The sequence below is a fragment of the Rhodnius prolixus genome, unplaced genomic scaffold (assembly GCF_049639745.1).
Source record: "Rhodnius prolixus isolate KJV_2025 unplaced genomic scaffold, Rpr scaffold_13, whole genome shotgun sequence".
Classification (NCBI taxonomy): Eukaryota; Metazoa; Arthropoda; class Insecta; order Hemiptera; family Reduviidae; genus Rhodnius; species Rhodnius prolixus.
This window is the reverse complement of record NW_027411583.1, coordinates 1,102,581-1,122,978: the sequence shown is the minus strand read 5'-3', so window position 1 is coordinate 1,122,978 and position 20,398 is coordinate 1,102,581. Positions and strand designations below refer to the sequence as shown.

At 34.8% G+C, this 20,398-nt stretch overlaps 1 protein-coding gene and 1 long non-coding RNA gene across 10 annotated transcripts in view; one reads left to right on the top strand and one right to left on the bottom strand.

Moving 5' to 3' along the window:
- Nucleotides 1-20,398, top strand: part of LOC141447874 (paxillin-like) — a 144,925-nt gene that overhangs the window by 81,108 nt on the left and 43,419 nt on the right. Inside the window, exon 1 of one of the 8 annotated variants that reach the window (XM_074115777.1) lies at nt 1,618-3,562. The exons of 5 other annotated variants lie outside the window; for them this stretch is intronic. In XM_074115777.1, coding sequence (XP_073971878.1) covers nt 3,478-3,562 — 85 coding nt within the window. In that variant the 5' untranslated portion in view covers nt 1,618-3,477. Of the gene's footprint in view, nt 1-1,617; nt 3,563-9,663; nt 9,813-20,398 lie in introns of those variants that run through there. 2 more of the 8 variants (XM_074115776.1, XM_074115782.1) reach the window with 2 other exon arrangements.
- Nucleotides 4,841-8,334, bottom strand: LOC141447880 (uncharacterized). Of its 2 annotated transcripts, none has more exons than XR_012454653.1 (3): nt 8,120-8,334; nt 5,995-6,146; nt 4,841-5,125 (listed from the first exon to the last, which is right to left on the bottom strand). It is a non-coding gene; the product is annotated as an uncharacterized lncRNA (long non-coding RNA). The 2 variants fall into 2 exon arrangements; XR_012454654.1 differs by having other exon boundaries at nt 6,014-6,146; nt 8,120-8,326.

The window sequence follows — 20,398 nt, the reverse complement described above, 5'->3', positions numbered from 1 at the left end:
CTCTACAGCTGCTAACTTCGGTAAATCGAAAAAATGCAGTGTATTTAGATAAGCTCAATAATTCGAAATCCTTTTCCCTTAACAACAGGGGGAGGAGAAGGCTCTATAATTCGAACGAGGCCGCTTCCCCTCTTTATAATTCGAATTTTCCCTAGTAATGTTTACTTCTCATTTTCCGCTTATTGTCCATTTCCTGCGTAATGTTTCCCTCCTTCCAGCCCAGTTTAACTTTCCAATTCTCTTTCTTAGTTTGTCACGATGGGAAGTACGTCTCCCTTACTGTGTCCGACAAAAATAAAATTATCGTGGCCGTGAAAAGTGGTTCGAAAAAAGAAGATATCGCCAAAACTTTCAATATTCCACCATCAACGCTTTCTACAATTCTAAGTCACTGACTAAGTCAAGCCACATTGTAACAAAAAACTGTTCTTCATTTTTTTAATTAGGTACATATGTATATTATTATTTATTGAAAGGTTAATACATATGTAATTTTTTTGTTCTTTTTTGTCGTTTTCATTATTTTTACTATTTTACTTGAGGCTATATTTGTCTAAAACTTAGGTAAGCTCATACGTATTTTCAATATACGTATGTACATGCATATATACATAATAAAAACTCTTAATAATTCGAATTTTTTCCCCCCTTCTTGATAATTCAAACTTCTTGATAATTCGAAGTCTCGTTAATTCGAATTTTTCCTGTAGTCCCATGGATTTCGATTTATCGAGAGTCGACTCTAGTTGGTAAAACCCCTGAAGATGATCTACTCCCTAAGTCTAAAGCTTGGCAAAGAATAAACAATACTAACTACTCGTAAAATTTGCGATATTTTTTCTTTATTATATTGTACATAACATTTTTCTGAATTAATTATCTAATATTTCTTAATTACGAATAATAAATAATTAATTCAAGACTCTGTAACTAATAGAAAACCCTCTTCTTCTTGTTTGGCACTACAGTCCATGAAGAACCTTGGCCGCTTCAATCTTGTACCATTTGCCTCTCTTTTGGGCTACTCTTCACCATCTTCTCAAGCCCAAACCTCCTAGATCCTGTTCAGCACTGTCCAGCCATCTCACCCGGAGGCTTCCCCCCTCTCCTCCTAGCCCCTCCTGGATGTCCAAGAAAGAGTTTCTTGGTTATTCTTTCCTCCCCACCATTCGTTCCAAGTGACCTAAACATCTTAATCCTTCCTCGTTTGAAAAGGCCAACTAAATTCTGACCATCATAAAGATCTCTGACTTCCTTATTAGTCCTGATCCTCCATCTGCCCCACTTCCTGAATGGGGCCACATATACAAGTATTCTTCATTTAAAAACCAAATCTACTGCCATAATTTGCTAGCTACTTAAATATTAAATTATTACAATTTTTTTTTTTTTTTTTTTTTTTTTTTTTAACAAGACATAACACAACGTTTTAACCTATAAATGTGAAATAGATTTTATAACTGATAGCAACCCTGGAAAGGATTAGCTATGCGGTTAGCGTACTGGACTCCCACGCGGAGGTCCCGGGTTCGAATCTAGCTGCTGACCCTTAGCTTTTCTCTTCCTAGGAGCTTCTTACAGCTCACTGACCGGTGATGGACAGTGTTGTCTGTAACGAGAGAACACTGCCCGGAGACCGGCAGTACACTGAAAAAAGCTCCAGGCGCCAATAACCTTAGATGTTGACGCGCCTTAAATCATAAAAAAAAAAAAACTGATAGCAAAAACCTGTTATAAATCTTGTAAATGTGGTTAGATCTAGAGTGCTGGCTAATATAGTTTTATTCGTCATATTTTCTGGATCGATTTCAGATATTCATCCACCATCAGTAATTTGTACTATTAACTGATTTACACTACATCATGCATCGATTTCATGTTTCGATTTGTTAAATACAGTGGTAACTTGGTTCTCGACCACAATTCGTTCCGGAAGTGCGGTCGAGAACCAATTTGGTCGAGAACCGAAACAATTTATCCCATAAGAAATAATGTAAACTATATAGTTTATTTTGTTTCTAAGCTCCAGAAATATGCCGTTTTACTGGCCTAATTTCTATATTTTATGTAAAAACATTTATCTAAACAAGAAATAAGATCTAAAAGTGTAAATATAAAAACAACTCGGCTCATCTCGGTGGTGTTCCAAATGTTTGTTCGGATTTCAGGACAATATCTTCTCGAATTTCTTGGTCGAATACCGATTTGTTCGAAAGTCAAGTCGTTCGAAAACCGAGGTATCACTGTATTAATAAGTTACATGTTACTGTAAAATATCACTCACTCACTCACTCACTCACTCCATGGCTTTACAGCCCTTGTTGGGCTTTGGCCTCCTTCAACAATTCACTCCAAGTCGTACTATCACTCGCTTTCCTTCTCCATCCTCCCGCATTTATCTTGGAGAGGTCCTCCTCCACCTTGTTCAACCATCTTAGTCTTGGCCTCCCTCTAGGCCTTCTGCCTCCGGGATGCCCTTCACAGGCGATGCGAGGTGCTCTACCTTGGTCCATTCTGTGGAGGTGTCCCAACCAGCGTAGTCTTCCCAGCTTAATGCTCTTTACAATGTTCGCCTCCTTAAAAAGCTCCCTCAGCTCCAGCATTTTTCCTACATCTATAAGTACCATTCTCCACCACCGGGCCATAAATCCTTCTCAATACCTTTCTCTTCCAGCAGTTCAGCGTACTTTCATCCGCTGAGGTTAGCGTCCATGTTTCTGAGCCATATAATAGGACTGGCTTGATAAGGGTCTTGTAAATGGTGAGTTTGGCATTTCTCGAGATGTCCCTTTTTCGGAGAATCGGGCTTAATGTCCACAGGAACCTATTTGCAGCTGCAATCCGACTGGTTATGTCCTCCTTTACCTCGTTTTTTGAAGTAAGGGTGGCACCCAAATACTTAAAGTTATTTACGCCATTAAAAACATGCTGAGCAGCTTGTAGGCTGCCAAATCTTCTTGTTCTCCTAGTTGTCACCATATATATCACTTGATTTCAGTAAGAACTCTTCTAAGTCTTAACCATTAATTGATGCGCACAAGTTGTGGTAGTATAGTTATTTTAGTGGTCACTTTCTGCCTCAATTATCGGTGCTTACCTGATCATGTGATGACCAAATCCATAACTAATGAGCTGCCAAAATTAAGTATTAAATTGTCAGGTTGTAAATAAAAGAAAAGTATAAAATTGTAATGTTTTTAGTTAAGTGGTGTGCAGTGTTAATAGGCAAGACGGACAGTGGCCGGAAGTGCTGGGGGCGCTCTCTCAGTGAGGAAGTTAGAGAGAGTGTGGGAGGGGTTGTGGAGGTGTGCTGCGAGGAGGGGGCAGCGGCGGTGGCTAGATCTGTATGGCGGTGGCCATCCTTGTATTAATAGTAGGTAAGATCTCGTGTGAGTGTCTAGTGACCGGTGAGCGGCTTACTTCTCCTCAGCTAGTTCCTCTCTCTCTCTGTTTGTGTCGCTATCTCATCACCGGAATATGGTGTCCACCTCACCTGTGCCGCCCCCAAGGAGGTCTAATTCCAAAAATCGACTATCTAATTCACTATGGGATTTACAATTAAGTGAGTCACTCTATATCACTATTCCATTCATTAGAATATACACTCCTCAATGTACAAATATAAATAGTGAAGGTTATAAATCAAGGTAAACTCGTACAAATATTTATATGGTTTATTAGTAACTTTACAAGGTAATATAAAATGTATAATGTAAGTATATAATGTATAAATTGCATGGTCCACATGTTTTTATTTAAATACAGTTAGAAATAAAAGTTCTAACGCACTTAGTCACTCCCATCCCCAAAGTAATGTTTTTGTTTACAAATCTAGTATTGTCCATCTATAATGAGTGCACAGTTTAAATATAACCGTACAAACAGTACGGAATTGTGCCAAGTGTATTTGTGTTGCCAATCTCCCAGAGACAATTAGACAATAATAATATTAATGTTGACCTTTTCCGGGAACTGTTATTGTCATTGCCAATACGAATAAAAGTTATTGTAGTTAAATTACTTTTAACATTTATTACGTTTCTAAAAGTTTATTTATTATTTGCGTAAATATTGCCGAGAAAATAAGATATTTAACGGAATTTCATTTGATAAAAGGATTTAAATATTGTTAAGAATAACGAACTGGATTAAAATATTTAATATTTACTTGGATATTTGAATAGAATTTTCCTTATGATCATATAGGAAATAGATCTTTACCACATGGTTACAAGTGTGAAATGTAATACGGACAGAAATATATGATCCAAGTTAATAGATAATAACAAACAGCGTTTTCCGCCCGCATATCTATTATTGTTTTTCAAATTAGATTACCATGTTACATTTTACTCTAATCTATTTTTAAGTTCAATTCATTTCCATAGAAATACACATTTGTATATTTATCTTAAAAGTAACAGGAAAGAATCAGGATAACCTAATCTTTGCTGTAATTATTATTGAATAATAATTATTAGAATTACAGCAAATTTTTTTATGTTATATTAATTAATACTGAGAGATGTTTTCTGACTTATTCAGTTTACTTGTGTAATTATTATTTTTTTTTTTTTAATTATTTAAGGCGCGTCAACATCTTAGGTTATTAGCGCCCGGAGCTTTTTCCAGTGCACTGCCGGCCTCCGTACAGTGTTCTCTCTTTACAGACAACACTGTCCATCACCGGACAGTGAGCTGTAAGAAGCTCCTAGGAAGAGAAAATCTAAGGGTCAGCAGCTGGATTCGAATCCGGGACCTCCGCGTGAGAGTCCAGTATGCTAACCTCATAGCTAATCCCTTCCCTTCTTATGTAGTTATTATTATTATTTTGGTTCCTTGTTATTTTAGGTAGACAATTTATATAAAATTTGAAGCATTAGTTTGTTATTGCATGCGTTTATTGATCAGAATGTTAGATTTCAGTTTGATTCTGTTTATGTTTCAAATAATTAGGATTTGAAATTTTTTTGTTTTGTTTTTTGAGTCAGATTATTTTTCTGCTTTTTTAAGGCGTGCTAACATCTGAGGTAATTGGCGACAGAAGCTTCTTCTTTTTTCTTCATTAGAGCATTGCCAGGCTCCGAACAGTGTTCTCTCGTAGACAGACAACACGGTCAATGACCTGATAGAACAAAAGTTTTTTTTATCAAATCGCTATTTGAATGTAAAGTGTTTTCCAGTCTCTCTTGTACCAATAATAAGTAGGAATTTAGGAGATGCTAAAATTACGTATCCGAAGAAAAATATTATTTAATTATTTTGAGATTTTCAGTCATGTTTCTGTGAACTGATTTTATTGGCACCTTCAGTAATTTGACGCCTGAGGAGACCTCACTTATTCTTACCCCGCTCTGACCCCATGTATTCAATAGACTTCTTTAATGTGGATGTCTTTAAAACGCTTCTCACTAGGGATCAGATGAACTTATTCTAAAATTCTTGATTAGAAAACGTCGTAAACACCCATCTCTTAGACATTAAAATAATTTTTTTAAATTAGAAAGTTATCAAGTTTTCTGAGGAAATTCGCCAAAGAAAGTAGTTGGAGGAGGAGGTAATTTGTGAAAGTTGATGGAGTGATTTCCATAACTTTTTGTTTTGTTTTTTGCCCAATCACATACTTCCGGTCTACAATATTTACCAATCAAATTAGTTTAAATTATATTTTGCAAATTTTTGTGGTATTCTCAGTTACCAGACTTTCGTATTACCGTCAAACTTTGGGAAAGTATTTTGTAGTTACGAAGGCTGAGAGAGATCTCCGTGGTCTCACTACACGTTATGAAACATGTTAAATTTGTTTCACTTATGTAAATGTTTGACAATGTTGTTTTTAAATACGACTTTCTCTTGGATATTTAGTTTATTCTATTTTACCACAATTTCACTAAATAATAATTATAATATTAGTACAGAGAAATTAATAACTTGTTTTTAAGCTTTTTCTTTTTAATTAAACATTACTTTGAATTTACTTAAATTTTATACCACCTTTTTTAGCTGAGTTTACCTCTTCGAAATTGATTTTTTGTTCTATAAAGTAATTAGTTGATTTATTAATGCCTATTATTTTCAAGCATCCTTATGCCTAACACCTTGGATCAGATGACGTGCAGGCGGATAGGTAACATGTGTTTCAACGCCTGTAATAGGAATCAAACGCTCAGCACCTCAATACAGCTCAGTATTGCGGGTATACTATTTACGAGGGTCGTTTGAAAAGTGCGTGCAAAGTCAGAGAGATAGCACCACTGGCGCGTATCGAGGTTATGTTTAGTTAGTAGCATCTCTTGGAAGAACACACACCAAGTTTCAGCCTTCTTTGTGTTTGGCATTCGTTTGAATCGAGAAAGTCGAGTGATTTTCAAAAAATGGACGAAAAAGAATTTCGTGTGTTGATTAAACACTACTTTATGAAAGGCAAAACGCCTCAGGAGACTAAAGAGAAGCTTGATAAACATTATGGTGACTCTGCACCTTCGATTAGAACAGTTTATAAGTGGTTTCAAAATTTTCGGAGTGGCCATATGGGCACAAGTGACGCTGAACGTTCTGGACGCCCTGTTGAGGTTACTACTCCAGAAATCATTTATAAAATCCATGATAAGGTGATGGATGATAGAAGAGTGAAGGTGCGTGAGATTGCTAGTGCTGTGGGCATCTCTAATGAACGGGTACATAATATTTTGCATCAACATTTGGACATGACAAAGCTATCCGCAAGATGGGTGCCGCGATTGCTCACACTTTGACCAAAAACGAAATCGTGTGAAGTGTTGCAAGGACGGTTTGCAGCTGTTCCAGAAGAATCCGCAGGACTTTAAGCGTCGTTTCGTCACTGTGGTTGAAACATGGATACATCACTACACTCCTGAGACCAAAGAACAATCTAAAGAATGGATTACCAAGGGGGAATCTGCGCCAAAAAAGGCGAAGACCGTTCCTTCGGCCGGAAAGATTATGGCGACTGTCTTTTGGGATTCGCAAGGAATAATCCTCATCGACTATCTGGAAAAGGGTAAAACTATTACAGGTGCATATTATTCATCGTTATTGGACCTTTTAAAAACCGAGCTGCAAGAAAAACGCCCACGATTGGCCCACAAAAAAGTCCTTTTCCATCACGACAACGCACCAGCTCACACCTCAGCAGTTGTGGTCGCAAAATTAATGGAAATAGGGTTCCAACTCGTTTCACATCCCCCCTATTCTCCAGACTTGGCTCCCTCGGACTACTATTTGTTCCCCAATATGAAGAAATGGCTGGCGGGAAAAAGATTTTATTCAAACGAGGAGGTGATTGCAGAAACGAATGGCTATTTTTCAGACTTGGACAAATCCTATTATTCGGAAGGGATCAACAAACTAGAGCAGCGTTGGACGAAGTGTATAAGCCTAAAAGGAGACTATGTTGAAAAATAAAAAAGGTTTACCCCAAAAAATTAAGTAGTTTTTATTTTTGCACGGACTTTTCAAACGACCCTCGTAGTATAACCCCTCTTATTGGCGCCATCTAGTTCATGAGTTCATGTTCATGAATTGATTTACTTTTAATCTGCCCTTATCTCTTTTAACAGAGTGTACGCTTACTAAAAATGGGATTAAGCATCCTAAAAATTTCTACTGCAGTTTTATTGATATTGATTCATTATTTAATTTCTTTTGATAACACACTTTTGCACTCAAATTTAGTCACCAATTTTTTACTTTTACATCGCGATTGCCTGTTCGAAATTGGGTTTCCGCTGGTAGTATCTGTTTTAGAATCATCTGAGCAAAAATGGTTCCGTTTTTATGTGTTAATGTTGAGAAAGAGAAAACTTATAAAATTGTTAATAATTTAAAATTTTGAATCTATGCCACCATGGGGCTTATTAGTAAAAAAGACTTATGAACAATATCACTGAACCGGAAATACCCCTCCCCCTAAGATTTTGTTTTAACGCAGGAATTGAAAACAGAAGGCACAAAGACTCTTTAACAGTACTACCACCATTATCTCTTTATTGTATATTTATAGATGTGTCTGGCAATGTCAACCATTGTTTAGCCACCTGATGTTTATATATTTAATTTAATGGAGCTTATGTAAATAATAAAAGTTTTGATTAAATACCAAATTTCATAAAATATGCTTTGATCTAGTTTTATACTACCATACTTTAGTATTTTCTTTGATTAAACGCCAGAATTCCATCATCTTTTTTTGTATCTAAGCAACCGTAGTAAAATTTGTTATAATAATAATAATTATGATTTATTTACAAAACTTTACATATGTACACAAAAATGAAAGAGTACAGAAATAGTGGTTTCAAGCTTGGCGCCTGTATACACTCATCATATAACATTAGTACAAATTAAAAGGGAACATATTTACATATTAAGGGAAAAACTGCTACACTTTCATCCCACTTTTACTTTACGAAAATCTGCGAGTCTACCAGTTCAACTGAATGGTGTAACGATTCCTCCAGCTGACGTAGTACGATACTTAGGACTGTACATTGACAAGAGACTCACCTGGAACCCCACATACTCTACTGAAACGACAAGACGTGAACAGACGCTACAAGCTACTTACTAGACTACTTGACCCGCAGATCCAAACTCGACTTGAATCACAAACTATATACTATATACAAGACCCTGTTAAGACCCATACGGACATACGGAGCAGAAATGTGGAGCTCAACCAAACCCTCGTGACTCCAAACGCCTGCAGACACTACACAGTCTTAAATCCTGAATGCTCCATACTACATTTCTAACCTTACCACACACACTGACCTTCACATCCCTTTTGTCTCTGATCTAATAAAGTCTTGCTACCGCGTCGTACACAGCCTCCTAGCTCTCCATCCTCTTGTACAACAACTCTCCTCTCCTAACCTTCTAGACAATCCTCCTCGTCGCTTGAAGCGGAAATGCCCTAGGGACCTACTGATGTGAGTGCAACCCACTGAGAAAGAGTTCCACCAATGGGTGGTTGCTCTATCACGACTTTCATGTGAATTTAACCAGTTTCATTAAATTTACTTGATGCAACATTTGTTGTAGTTGTAAATATAGCAAATAAATTGAAAAAAAAAAAAGGGAAAAAAGCCTTATCTTGATGATAAAGGTAGTTACGACAAAATATGATAAAAGAGCTTATGTTTATATACAGTAAAATTTGGTTACTGTGTAACATTTTATTGTGTAAAATTAAGGAGTTCAAAAAAAAATCACTTTTGGGGAGAGACAAATATTTGAAGTCAGATTAGCAGAACGTGTTCAATGCAGTTATCTTATCGAATATAATGTAAATTGCAGTTTCTGAAACGACCTTAGTAGCCTAATATTACGGACTAGTTTAATCTGTACGCAATTGCTATAATTTTAAATCTTCTCTTAATTTATTGGAACCTCAATTATCGATGAAAAGACTATTCCGGAAATAGAAGAAAAAGACTTTGAATTATTTGAATCTGTTAAAACCGGAAGTAAAACCGGCCAGTAAAAGAATCGACTCTTTTCTCAAAAAATTACGCGATTAATTTGATTTAAACCAGCCCAGCCTTACCATCAGCTATAGTTTCCTTTTAATTACTAATTTGATTGAACACTTGGTGGTGATATAGTTGCAGTCTGTAGAGCCATGCGAGTATTTAGTTAATGGTGGGGAGAAGTGTTGCTTTGTAAACAAGTTCAGTTCTCTCTGTGAATGTAAATGCATCACAGTGTTCAGTTAGCTAGTCTCGTCATGCAATACTGTAATGCTAATGGCTTCACCTCGCCCACTTCAGCGGCTACTTTCGAGGAAATTGGTTAGTCTAAATATTTTCTTCTTTTTCCTTGTGTTAAGTATTTTCCGCCCATTTTTGGCTATTTTAGGTTTTTTTTTTTTACCGGAAATGCACATTAAAGTTAAGGCGCTAAAAAAGAAAAAGATTTGTAGAAGAAAGTGTGATCTGTATCCATCATAATTCAAAAATAGAAAATTTACTGGACGTTCAAATTTATTACCTTCTTTGAGGTTTCAATAAGGGGACCTAGATAATAAGGTTTTGGTTAAATCAGCGAAACGGAAGTGCCTGTTTTTCCCCTGTTTTGGCCATTTTCTTGAGTGTGAACAAACTTATTTCCTTTCGTAATTGGTTTCCTGTAGTTTTAGATTCAAACTAAAAAGATTTTTTGACATGCAGCTTTCCCAAAACATCAAATATTGTTCTTTTTTTTTTTTAAATTAACAACTCAAACGGAGACATGTGGAATAGATATACAGTGGTCTAAAAAAGTATTCATACACCAAGTTTTCTTAAGAATTGATTAAAAAGCAGAAAAATAAAACCCTATTGAAAATTCATGGTCTTATTTGGAGCGGAAAATTCGAAAATTGAAATGTTCTTCCAGAAAAGAGCTCATAACCAATTTAAAGAAATCATGGGCAGAAATCACATCTCAAGAGACACTAAACCTGGTGGAATCTATGCCAAGGAGGCTTCAGGCAATAATAAATGCAAAGGGATTGCTTACAAAATATTAGGTCTTTAGTTTTGCGTTAATTATAACATTCAGACTGAGTGTATGAATACTTATTTTGCATACAATAAATTGTTTTTCTGCTTTTTAATCAATTCTTAATGTTTATAAAAGAAAATGAGAGCATTAATTCATTGTTACTATCTTCGATTGCAGTGCTGAAGAAATAGTCATCCTATAAACAAAAGTTCAGTAGATAAAGTAAGAAAACTTAAGTGTATGAATACTTTTTTTGACCACTGTAGTCGTATAAAATTAATGGCTTGATACAAAAACATTTAGTAGGATTCTAGCTATTGGGGATTACTCCTCTATTTATTTTAAGTTAACTTTGATGGGCAGAGAATTTGGTTAAGGAAATCTAGGCGGGCCAGCTGCGATCTTTAGTCTCATGGTGGACGTAGGGATTGCGAGAAAAGATAATAAGAATGGTTTCGTGACCATAAATTGTTGAAACTAAGGATTCAAGATTGGCGAGGAATTGGTCAAATAAAAAATAAACTCGTCTTTTTTCCAACGTTTCGACAAATATATTGTCTTATTCAGGGCCTGGATATTACAAATACAAAACAATTTACAGAGTCAGTAACATAGACAATCAGTAAAAATCAGTAATAAAAAAATAAACAGTAAAATACAATAAATACTTTATAATAGTAATAATAATAATAATTATTATTATTATTAATATCCAGGCCCTGAAGAAGACAATATATTTGTCGAAACGTTGGCAAAAAAGACGAGTTTGTTTTTTATTTGATCGATTCCTTGCCAATCTTGAATCCTTAGAAAAGATCATCTTTTTGTGTACTCGTGAGTTAAAATGGGCAGATTTGAAGACTTGATTTTTTTTATTTTTAACTGTTAACCTGAAATGGAATCATTTATTAAGTTTGGAAGATAAAATTTGAAACTTAGAGGAGCATTTACGAAGGACTTCCAACTGGAGTTGGATAGTTCGCTCTGGGTCACAATGACGTTCGCTTACTAGATACTCGTATAAAAAATTAATTAAAAATAGCAAACTTCCGTTTTAGATCAAAACCTTGTCGTGTCTTTTTTTTTACGAATTTTTTTGTAGTATTTTTGGGGGGTTCTTTGTTTTGGAGGGGGGAGGAGCTCGAAAGAAACTCTTCATATACATTTATTTAACGGAAACTGCGTGTTCTACATTTTGGAAATTTAATTTTCGAACCTGCCGCAATACAGAGGAGCAGTTTTTGTTGAACTATAACAACCACATGTCGGTAAGAGTACTTGAATTATAATTGTAAATTAAACCGAGCATTTTGGGGGAGGGGTTAGAGTTAGGATAATAAATTTACAGTTGAGCAATATTAATTTAAATAAAACAGAAATAAATTAGAACCAGAGTTATTATTATATGTGAAGCAGTTGTACCTAGTTGACATCTTGTTTAGAAATATTTGCTTGTACAGGTGTACTGTACTATTTTGTACTTTCTGTTTACACACAGGAATCTAGCGGTATTTCTGATAATGTCACGTCTACCAATTTTTTTAATTATAAATATACCTGCTGTTTGAGATAAAGACAGATTGCTCGGTGTAATAATAATAATAAATTAAGAGAACGAAACTATAAATATGTAATTATTAATTCAGCTACAGTTCTGGTTAATTTGAGAAAGATTTGTAGTACCAGAAATCCCGTTGAAATTCCTAATGGTTTTCCTCTTGATGATGTTTGGAGACGCCGGAAGTTTCCCGTTGCATGGGAATAGCATGATTGTCCCAGCATGCTATCAACAGGATGTTCAGGAGATAGGACTTAAACTGGAGTCGATTTGTTTTGTGGGAAAGGATAGAAAGAAGCCAGGTTTACCTAAAAACCATTACCTAGGTAGTGTCCTGGAGGAGGAACTACAGCTGGCTGTCCTTTAACCTAAAAGTAAAGTAGCTCCTTCGCTCATTCCTTAATCTTCTAGCTATTCTGAAGAGGACAATGGAAACTTTAGACCAACATTCTTCTACCGCAAAATAATGAGGTTCTTTGGTACACATTGAGTTCACTGATTGTTGTGACTTAATTATGTCAAAGTGGTTTTTAGTATTGCTTCCCAAATTACATTTAAATCTTGCTTAACTCTTTGAGGCACACGATTTTAAAGAAAATAAAAGCCCTAGTTGCGCAGAATTTCTTTTATTATAAAAAAAATGGAAATAAACATTCATTTCCATTATTTTCCATATGTAATCATCCCTCTCAAATAATCATCACTCTCAAAATACGAAAATAGGAAAGGAAAAATTAATACCATTTCAATAGTCCTTTTTTAGTGCGGGACACTGGTATTGTATAATACCACTATGCAACTAATGCTTTATATGATGGTCATTCAAACACAACTTTTTACTAAAACAAAGCGGAACTTTGCAGACAGTACAGCCACTGTCCTTCAGCGCACTGTTCCTTGAAATGTTTAAGTTCCATGTTTTGACCCAATTGTTTATAAACAATATATGAATTAATAACAGCTGCATTCAAATAATAGAACAGTATGCGGTGCCACCATTTTTTACTATCGGTCAAGTTTATAATAAATATAAAAATTATTTCACTTATTTACGCATTTACCATTGGTGCATAGCACTGCCAACTGAATGAACAACTTTAAATAACATATTAAGCTGTATGTATGAATAACTTCAACTTTTCAAGGTGGGTTAAAATATATCCCACCATGCAGCAAAAGCTAAGCAAAAGGTGGGACAGTTTTTAACCCACTTGGCCGCAAAGAGTTAATAACTTTAATCTTCATCAATCCTCTGAACCGTCTGAGGAACATTTTTCACCACTTCTTCCATTCATGGATGATCTCTTGGCCCAACTTAAACCTTTCTTAACACCCTCTTTCCATGTCCTCCGTCTAAAGCTCTTTTGCCAGCATACTTGGCATTAAGTGTCAAGCTAGTTCTTGCCCCTATCATTTCAGCCGGTTCACTTCCACTACCTTGCTTGCTGGCCTTATTTTAAGGCTGGTCCTAAATATAGAATTTCTTCATTGACTCGTTTTTCCTTTTATTTCTTGAAGAACCTCATCACCTAGCTTTTTCTTCTATTGTTTTTCCTTTAAGCCTAATTAATAGATACAAACTTAGGCATCCCACTGGTATATTACTGTTTCACAATGTTTCTTGTATAAATTCTTCTGGTGTTTTAATAAAATTTTGATAAAAGTCAAGTATTTTGAAAGGATTTTTTGTTTGGCATTGGCTTCCGCCAAACAGCCAGCATCGTCTAGGTGCTTATCACTAGAATATCACTCACTCTCCATTCTTACTTATAAATACATTCGCTTCACACATTCATCCCACTACTATATACAACTATTTACATATACTACAACTAATGGATGGATCAGTACTCTATATTCCTGCCATCCTTATAGCTTAACCGAAATTAAAATCACCGTAATCCTTCTCTAATCATTTTCTTGCATTCAATCTATAACTTTTAAATACATTCATATTTCATTGCTAGCTCTGCTATAGACTTAAGCACATATATGTTGGTGGAGAATATTATGTCTTCGTAGCGAAATGGTGCATCTAAATACCTGTATAAGTCGTCAAACATTCGTTTCCTTTCTACCACAAAACGTGGACATATCATTATTATATGCTTGAAATCCTCCTCCTCATTGCAATCTACGCAGATAAGAGAGCACGTTTTGTTGATCCTGTGTAGATACGATCCTCACACCGCGTGGTTCGCTCTCAGCCTGCTTATAGCCGTAACAACCCATTTATTAGTGATAGTTCCCCTTAAACCATGGTTGTCTAGGTAACTGATCTGCCATAGTTTTATAGAATCTTCCTTTATTACCATTACTGTAATCTGTTTGCCATTTCCCCCACTATTGGTGGCTTCCTTTGCAAGTTTGAAAGGATTAAAGTGGGAATAAATTTTTTGGGAACATTTACACAAAAGTATAATCTTTGCTACAATAATTGCCATCATTAAAAAAATTATCTGATCTTTCCACAGCTAAATTATAAATTTACAAAATTAACGAAACACGACAATATGTCTAATATCATGTTTTTATTTATTATATTTTAAAGCCCCAATTATAGTTGTTGATATTAAATGATAATAATTGGTTGCGAAAGTAATTGGCTCTTTAGAAATAACATGTTTAACTATATAATTATACGAAAGATTTGCAATCTATTTTATATCAAGACATATTCGTAATATAGTATCTCCTGTATCTAGGATTATCTGTGATCTATTCAGCCGTTGTTTGTGACTAAATCTTTACAATATATATTGCTAGTAATAATAATAAATATTTTTTATAAACTATCATTACATATTTATTTATTCAGTTACTTTATTGACCTGTTCATTTACATATTCTCAATTTAATAAAACCATATTTTAATCTTCTCCTTTAAACTAGTTCCAACTTCTCTATTATGTCATTAAATATCTATCTCTAGGATGTAATAAACTACTGTTTAACTGATAATCCTCGTATGCTGAATGTTTATCAGCTTATTTAAACAAACGTTTCTTATCAGCAGCTACCCCTCTTTTTAATTTCAGTTTGTGTTTAATAATTCTTTAGAAAAAAAAACTTAACGGTATTAAAAATGTTTCAAAAATTTGAACCTAGAAATTTAGACAATTTTATGACTCTCGCTAGTTTAATATGTTTGGGTAAATAATGGTCCAGATTTTGGTAAAATTCTCTTGAGTAAAATGGACCAGTAAGTCCGTCAAAAAAAAAATTTAAATTGCTGCTAAAATTCTAAATATGTAATAGTAGGCTTAAAATTTTTTTAGAATTTTACTGCTGCATTATTTTCACTGTAATAAAGAATTTATTTAAAAATAAAAAAATGCAACTTTCTCTTTGCAAAATTTAAGTGAACATTAGCATTAAATTCAGAACGCAAGCAAATAGAGAGAGTTTGGCTAATTCTATTAAACGTGCCTAGAAAAACATTCAGTTAATTTGCATAATGAACAAAAAAAAGCTTGTGAGACACATATTAATGTAGAATTACTGACAAATTAGGGGAATTCCTAGATATTGTAACAAGAATAGCAAAAAGATTCATCAGACGATTTCAAGAAGTGGCGTTAGTTGGCACATCCAGATAAAATTCTTGGTAACTTCCGTTAGCTATCTGTTACGTTGACATTCCATTAAGTTATATTATTCATGTATTTATTTTTAATAATTTAATCTAAAATCGAAGAAAATTGACCTTCCTCTATACAAGTTACTGAACTCAAATTTGAATATCCAACCACTATAATTCCTCCTCATTGTGCAGTAAGAGTAGTTATAGTTCATCTAGAGCAGTACATTTTTTGATCATGGACCCCTATATAATTTTTCGAAATCTCCAACAGACCCCCATAAAAGTAATTTTACATCGAGTAACAATAGTTTTATGAAAAATATCCTAATGTTGAAATTTAAATACCTTAATATTTATTAAATAATAAGTAAAGTAACTACAGTATTGCTTCTTAATTAATGAGATGGGTGTGCCTGGTGTTTCTTTGCAAGGTTCGCTATATTGGGTTCGAAATTGTTTTTCCTTCGACCCCTACTTTCGTTAAATAGACCCCTGGGGGTCTATATAGACCACTTTGGCGACTTTTAATCTAGAGAATAGAAGCTATACGTACACCTGTAATTTTCAAAATATTTGCTGAAGTAGCTATAAAAATTACTTAACCAATAATTACTAATATTTTTTTATATTAAAAAAAATAATAAAAATAAAATTAGAACACGCAAAAAAAATGTTGCACATAGTTAATTTTAATTATGTAATAAATATGTCACCTTATGTTCGCGCATAAAATTATAATTGGTGTGTATATATAATAAAACTATAACTGTTGATATAGAATTTGAAGAATTTTTGCAATTTATATAATACATTGACCAGTTATTGCAAAAAAGCTGGTTTCTCTACTACCTAAAGCATTTTTTAGATTTGATAGTTGTGCGTTTGCGATTCTAGAAATATTTATTTTTTTAAAAAAAAAAACTTTTGTGTACGTTCTAATACAGGGGTCCCCAAACTACGGCCCGCGAGCCACACATGCGGTCACCTGGAGGACATTTATCCAGCCCTCGCCGCACTTCCGGAAGGGGCGGTAGTCAGTGAGAGAAGCACTATATGTGGCGGTGCCGCAAAGCGTTGCGTCGCTCATGTACAGTACTACTTCTGATAACGCGGGACGGATGCGTTACGGCTCCGAAAAATGACAGCCAGAAGTGGGAAGAAAGGCAAAACACTATAACTAAACCGGACATTGACCATCTCATTAGCCAATAGCAGGTCCATAATTCCCACAGAAATACTGGGCAGTTTGGTGATTTAAATTTACTTGTTCTTTATTTGAAATATTCTATTTGTTCCCGTTTTGTTTTTGTTTTTTACTTTAAAATAGTTTTTTTTTTGTAGTTCGGCCCTCTAACGGTCTGAGGGACAGTGAACTGGCCTCCTGGGTAAAACGTTTGGGGCCCCCTGTTCTAATTATGTATAATAAAAGGGCCGGACTAAACCCAGCTGAGAGAGGTTCTTTTAATGTAGACTACGTGTTCATAAAGGCATGGGCTTATTAAGGAATATATAATTATTTTCTGTACCAACTGTGTACGAATTACAATTCCTGCTTCTGTTCTAAGCTTTTTGTTTGATGTAAGCTTAGCTTTAGAAAAACAACTTCCAAAAAGTGATCATCCTCTCCAATCCCCCTGGTGGCAATTTCTATGCTATCTTTGATACTCATAATTTGTTGTATTTTTAGCACCTAAATTAATATAACTAAAACTGTGGCTGCTCTGTAAGACCCACGTGCCTTGTCGTTTCATAACGAGGCTAATATGTATGTTCTGTACAGATGAGTAAATATGTCGCTTGAGAGGTTCTGCATCTGTAACGGCTAGACTGGCGGATGTGAGGTTATTAGAAATAAAAATAGATTGGAAGAAAAGGTGAGTTGGCAGATGTATACTAATACAGGAACTTGGTTGGTCATGGCTTTCCAGTTGGCTTGTTGTAGCCCACCTTGCTGCCTTCTCCGCTAAATTTTGTTAGAATCTATGAAACTAATCTAAATAATTTTACTTTATTATTTTATTTATATATTTTAAATTTACAAAGTGCAGATCTTCCTACAACAAATAAATGGTGCGGATTATTAGTGACGTATGAGGTGGAGGAGTCTTCGATCATTGGTTACTCTCCAAATACAGTATTTACCAACTCCTAAAGCTTTAGAAATCGCTTAGCCACCGCCGTTTCTCTCTTCATAAGATTCCTTGGGAAGGTAACAAAGAAAGGGTGGCTATGGTTTTGTTGGATACATAACGCCGTGGGTTAATCGACGAAGAAGTTTCGGATTGAAGGCAATATAACAAAATGTTGAAAAATTCTGGGCTAAACCACACAGTTGGAAGTCTAGAAGTCCAATTATCTTTCAAAATTGCGATGTCAGGAACTTGTTTAAATGTCAATTTTGTTCGTCTGACCACAAGTAGTCGTGTCTTCTTTGGCGATTCAGCTGGTTTTTCAAGATAACCCACTGTAATTTGGCAAGGATGTGCAATCTGAAGTCTACAGGAGGGCAGACAGTTCGTATAAGAGCTAAAATTCTGTATTGACCTTGGTTCTAATTTGAATTTAAACAAATAATCATCAACATATTTTTAATAGTTTGTAGAATTACAAATAACAATTCTAAAATAATTAACATTCGCTCAATTATAAGGATAAACCTAACCTATATGAATAATCCCAATTTGTAGTTACCTAAATAAATTCCAAAACGATGAACCATCAAAAATTACAACATTTAGTGTACAGGTAGCCAGTTTTTACTTTTTTGGCACAGTACCCCATTCAAAACATCCTTTAGATTGCTCCAAAAAAAAACATATTCTAAAAAAAAAAAAAAGTATAACCTTGAATTAACATCAGGTGTGATGTTGAGTTGATATTTTCTACGCGTCTATTCACGTTAAATATTAAAACAGCTGAAAAATCTCTACAGATTTTATGAATGTTGAAGTTGTGTAGATAACATTTTTAAAGAGAAGTAGAGAGGCAGGGACATTAATCGTCAATAACATTATTATATTGTTTATAAGAGTGTCAATATATGGGTCAGGGTAAAACTGTCTAGATAATAATCTGGACATTGTCTACATTAACTGTAGAATAGATCGGCTATCATCGATAAAGCCCAATTATTTCACCTCCACTTAACAGCTAAATTCAAGAGTTAAATATTTTTTGTAGAACTAAAATTAGCTAATATCTCTTAATTAATGTTTGTGTAATCAGAAAATTATTTTGACTAATTCTTATTTTGTTCTTTTTCTTCAAATTTTTGAGCTGCTTTTAAAAATTCTTGAACTGATTTAAATAAGGAATCAACATTCTGGTATTTTCGACTTATTTTCCGATATACTCGAAGTCGCTTTGGTTTCTTCTTTTTCGGATTCACATTTCTTAGCTTGGTTTACAAGTTAGGGAGGCGTGCTGCGACAAATAATTTTTTTTTTAATTAAATTAATTAATTTAATAAATTTTATTTTGTAATTTACAATCTGTATAAATATATACAATAAGTAAATAGGAGGTGAATGAGTTGAACTGGTGCGGGAAGAGCAGGAGGAGAGAAGCTACCCAGCGGTAGCACTCTCTACAGGAGAGAGGGGAATGTGAGGAGGAGAATATGAGTAGGAGAGAGGAGAATAATCACGTTAGACAGTAAGGAAGTCGCGGGGGCCACTGGCGATTCAGTCGGCGAGGAGTATTGTTAGGAATGTCAGAGGAGGCGAGAGACTGTACAAGAGGATTTGAGCAAGTAGAGAGAGCAGTATGGAATTTTCGATATTTAGTCTTGGCGAGTTGGTCTATGAAGGGAATGTTGAGGTCGGTGTGAAGAGTGAGGTTAGTCCCGTAGAAAGGAGCGTCAGCTATCTGTCGGAGGAGTTTTGACTGAAATGTCTGGGACATTCCGTATGTTGGTTGGTTTGGCTGAACCCCACAGCTCTAGTCCGTAAGTCCACATAGGCTTGAGGATGGTATTGTATAGTAATCGTTTGAGTTCTATGGGCAATTTAGAGCGTCGTCCAAGAAGTCTGTAAAGCAGTTTCGCACGTTTTGTCATTGCTTGTCTTTTAAGTCTAGTGTGTGGGTTCCACGTGAGTCTTTTGTCTATGTAGAGCCCAATGTAGCGCACCAGATCAGTACAAGGAAGAGGATTGCTGTTGAAGAGGACAGGTGGACAGGAGCCCCGCCGGACAGATGAAGTTAAAAATGATTAAATAAGTTTATAGAAGTATTAAAATTGTCCGGTAGGACAGTTGTATAATGGTTGATGGTTAAAAAAGTGCACGAAAAAGCGTTTAAAAAACACCCAACTTTGACAATTTTTTTTCTCGTTTTTCTATAAAAGATAAAATTCCCAAATTTTCTTTATAATGTAGAGCAAATCCTCCTTTATAGCTGTAATTTTTTTGTCAAAACCCAGATTTAATAGATTTCGAGAAATACGTTGCTGAAAAATTGTTCTTATTCTTGTTGTTACCTTTTTTGTAAACTGCGTAGCGCCTAAACGCGTGAACCGATTTTCATGAATGAGGTGTCATTCGATTCGGAATTTTATGTAGATGTACCTTTTGGAGGTTATTTATCTTAAAATCATTAAAAATGGTTACGAGAGAATATCTGAATGGTTAACCAGATGTCTAATTTTATTGATTTGATGACAGTAAACAGATGGTTTTTGCGAAGTAGAAAATTATATTCTCCTTACAACCAGTTTGTTTATCAAATTAATCATCCATAAAAATACCTTAACG